This window comes from Vigna angularis, chromosome 6, assembly GCF_016808095.1.
Source record: "Vigna angularis cultivar LongXiaoDou No.4 chromosome 6, ASM1680809v1, whole genome shotgun sequence".
NCBI lineage: Eukaryota > Viridiplantae > Streptophyta > Magnoliopsida > Fabales > Fabaceae > Vigna > Vigna angularis.
In genome coordinates, this window is record NC_068975.1 from 30,682,737 (window position 1) to 30,687,064 (window position 4,328).

The following is a 4,328-nucleotide window of genomic DNA, read 5'->3' on the forward strand; positions in this document are numbered from 1 at the left end:
TTTATATATATAAAAAAAATTTAAAAATAAAAAAAATTAAAGAAAGGTACACCAGTCTAACCTCGATTCTACTCGTCGAGACAAATTATCACTAATAACTCGTTTTAATTTGATAAACTACCCTAACCCAATTTGTTTTTAACAAACCAGTAGCCAAAAGGAGCATATTCATCCCTTTTCACCCCATATTAATCATTTATTTACAATAGAATCTATCTAGCTCCCTTTTAAGTGGATTAAACAAACTCTTTTTACTACCTCTAAGAAAATATATTTAATATTTTCTTAAGTTGATTATGATTTATTGAACGAACATTTTGCATACATCAGATTCTCCGCTATTTCTTTAACCATTGCTTTGTAATAAATTGCATTGCAAAGAATATATCATCAGTGTAAAATTACGCATTTACAATGTCTTTTTCATAATGGTTAGTTGTTGAAATTAGTGTGGTCATATTTTAAAATAAATTGATGAACAGTAATTTTTCTCTCTCCAAAAATTGTTGTACCCTCCGAGTATTTTTACTTTTTGACAGTTGTCATGTTTTATTCAAACATTTATTGCTTTCCAGCAATTCTTGCACTCTTGGAACATTTTTATTGTCTAATTTCAAGCATTTTTATTTTATTCCAAAAAATATGAATTTAAATTATAGTTCGAATGGTTGCTGTCTAATTTAATGTCCATCATATTTTTTGAAAAGAAAAATTCTACAATTTTTTTAATAATTATTTATCGCTAATATTATAACTAGTCAATAATATTTCAAATAACATAATATCATATTTAAATTATTATTTTAATTAATTACCGTATACATACAAATATATATATATATATATATATATATATATTACTAATTAATATTAGCAAATTAATTTCATCGTCCCCATAAATCTTTCAGTGACCCTTACAAAGCAAGTGTATTAACTCAAAGACAGTTTATTATTTTCGAAAAGTAAAACTACGAGCAAATAAAACTGACCAAATTAAAGGAAGCAGTTCCGCGGAGAGTGTCTCCAACAAATCCCTAATCCAAAATGCCGGAATCACCCGGCGGCGGAGACGCCGGCGCTCCACCGCAGACAACGGAATTGAAAAGGCCTCACACTGACCAAAACGCCGCCGAAAAAACCGACGCGGATCCTCCGGTGCTCTCGAAAAACGCACAGAAGAAGCTGGCGAAGCAGCAGAGGTTTGAGGCGAAAAAGGCGGAGAAGAAAGCCGCGGCGAAGGAGCAGAAGCGAAGAGATGTAGAGAGAAAGCGCAAGGAGTGGGAAGACAGCCTCGCCGGCGTCTCCCAAGAGGAGAGAGCGAAGCTATTGGAGTCTCGAAGAACCCTCCGCAAGGAGAGAATGGAGAAGAGGTCACTGGAGAAAGAAAACAAGAGAGAGAGACTAACTGTAGCGAGAGAACAAGGTCAAAACGTCGTCGTCGATCTCCAGTTTTCTCACCTCATGAACCCTAACGAAATCCACAGCCTCGTTCAGCAGGTTCGTTCCTCAACTCAAAATACTGGATTTCACCTTGAGAAGGTTTGAATAAACAATTTGCAATCACATTGTGAAGGTTTTTATACTCTCTGCGGCTGCAATACGGGTGCATTTATCCGTCATTTCTCGCAATAACAATGATAGGTAGTCGCAACTGCAATCTAGATACTGTTTGAATAAGCTTCTCTATAACAGGAAGAAATTGAAAATAAGGTTTGCATAAATCCATAATAAGCTAACAAAGTAGAGCTTCTACGAAATAGTTTAGGCATGATTTTTGTTTTCCTTCGGAGATTGCGTAAACAGAATCTCAAGTTGAACTCTGTAGTTTTGACTAAGGCGTCTTTGGATGGGCTTTTTCAAAAGAACTAGGAGAAAACAAAATAAGATGAATAAAATGAAATTGGCATCCTCAAATTAAAATTAGTTTGTAGACAGGGTGTTAATTTGGATAAACTCTCTCATATGTCTTCAATTTTATTTTTAAACTTTTGCGTAAACTAATTTTAATTTGTGAAGAAGTTAATTTTATTTTTATTGAAATTTTTTTCTCTTATAAGTCCTTGTGATTCTTAACGAATAATGGATCTGTTAATGGTGCGGTTATTGAATTTGCAGGTTATGTATTGTTATGCTGTGAATGGAAGGTGCGCTTCTCCTGCGCATCTTTGGCTCACTGGCTGCGACGGGGAAATGGATAGTGCATTGAAGCGGATTCCGGGGTTTGATAAATGGATAATTGAGAAGGAGAATAGGTCTTACATTGAAGCCTTGTGTGATCGAAAGGAGGATTTGGTTTATCTCACTGCGGATTCAGAGATTGTTCTTGAAGAACTTGATTTGAAGAAGTTTTATATTATTGGCGGGTTGGTGGATAGGAACCGGTGGAAGGGCATAACGTTGAAGAAAGCACAAGAGCAAGGGATCCAAACGGCTAAACTCCCTATAGGAAATTTCATGAAGATGTCTAGCTCTCAGGTATTATTCCTCTCATGGTCAATAGTAAATACTATACCATTTCGTTCTGATAATGATAACTTCTGTTGCTTTAGTTCCTGAACGCTTTGTTCTGTGAATCTCTACAAATTAGTCTTTGGGGATGAGATTAATATCCAAGTCATTTAACAGGGTGGAGTACATTTGTCAATAGGTTGAGGTTTTGTGTAGTAATTTGAGACATTATATATAGCTTAGAAGAGGAATTTCTATGATTAGAATCAATAGACATCTTATGGCATTGCACTTTGTTTTTCTTTACTTTCCTTCTGTTGAGTTGATCCTGATGTTTGGGTGGGATCTTTTACCCGGCATAGTCTTCTAATATCAGACCAGTGACAACATTGTAGTCTTCTACTTAGAATATGCAAATTTCCTTTTGTATTAATTCATCTTATTTCTCGGACGAGCCTTCAGGTTCTTACTGTGAATCAAGTGGTAGAAATATTACTCAAGTTCTTGGAGACGAAGGACTGGAAAACATCTTTTTTTGCCGTTATCCCTCAACGGAAAAGATGTCAATCCGATTCAGAAGGAAATGCAGAAAATACGGTAGAGGAAGAACACGAACAGAACGATGGTCTAACGGCAAGTAAAAAAAAATGTGTTGAGGAGGTCCCTTCAAACAGTTAGAATTGTCTCTGGCTCAAAGTATCCTTACAAACCTGTTGATCTTCTTCTGAAAAGCCAACATCAAAAACAGAAACTTCAAATAAGAGCTTCACATGCAATCTTAATACTGACAGGGATTTGGCATAATTTTTATATGCCTTGTAACAATCTGTAACAAGTATCCCCAGATGATGTTGAAATGGAATGATTCTTTTTGAATGTTGCTCCTTGGCTGTTGGATTCATTCACAATTATATTTACATTCCTCTTCTTTTTTAAAATTATTTTTCGTACTGTTTTTTTATCACCTCACTTGTTCTCTCCTTTTCTCCTTTCATCTCTCGGTTATCTTCACACTCGTTCGTTTTAACCTTTTAGAAACACATTCAACAGTCGACGGCTGAGTAATGTTTTATTTTTGACATATGGCGATTTAAGGTTTGAATATGATTGTATGAGGAACCTTATTTTCGGTAAAAGATGTGTAAATTTTTTTGAGTGTGTGTGCGTTGATATATAATTCAATGAAGAACCTCTTGGCAATCCTAATACCGAAGTATCTGTTAGAGGTAGGTGGCACAGCTGTATTCTCAAATCTATTGTTGTTTCGGTTCTCATATCTTTGACGTGGATAAAGTATATTTTTTTATATCAATAAACTTATCTTTAGTTTTTGTTTCTAAATATTGACATTTAATATCTAATTTATATATATATATATATATTAAAAGACTTATAAAATAAAGATTAAATCTACCTATACTTGAAAGTAAAAAAGGTATTTATTTATTTTTGGGTAAAAAGATGACATCAGAACATTCAACATGTTCATAGACAGAAATTAAAATATTTATTTTCATAATTGATGTAAGATCGGTGAGATTTATTGTTTTTTTTTTCTATAATTTTTTTCTGGTTTCTTTTAATTAACTTGATTTTTTTTAGGTTTTTGTTTTTTATTTTTTTAAGTTTGTCACTCCATTATGGTCTTTGTCAAAATCATATCATTCTGCTAAAACTATCACTTAAATTTGTGTGAGAATAAAATTACAATATTTTTTTTAGATATTTTATTATTTATGTATGAAATAGTTAACAAAAGAGATAGTTTTAGAAGGTTTATTATTGAAGTCGTATTATTTAAATGACAAATGTAATTCGAAAAAATAAACTAAATCAATTAATTCTCCTTTAAAATTATGTAAAGTAAAAAATGTCATTCA

At 33.0% G+C, this 4,328-nt stretch overlaps 1 protein-coding gene across 1 annotated transcript; it reads left to right on the forward strand.

Moving 5' to 3' along the window:
* Window positions 1-942: 942 nt before the first annotated feature.
* On the forward strand, window positions 943-3,324 carry LOC108341817 (uncharacterized). Its single transcript, XM_017579469.2, has 3 exons — window positions 943-1,497; window positions 2,116-2,475; window positions 2,911-3,324. Exons 1-3 carry the CDS (start codon window positions 1,045-1,047, stop codon window positions 3,124-3,126), a joined length of 1,029 nt encoding a protein of 342 aa, XP_017434958.1. The 5' UTR covers window positions 943-1,044; the 3' UTR covers window positions 3,127-3,324.
* Window positions 3,325-4,328: the final 1,004 nt, after the last annotated feature.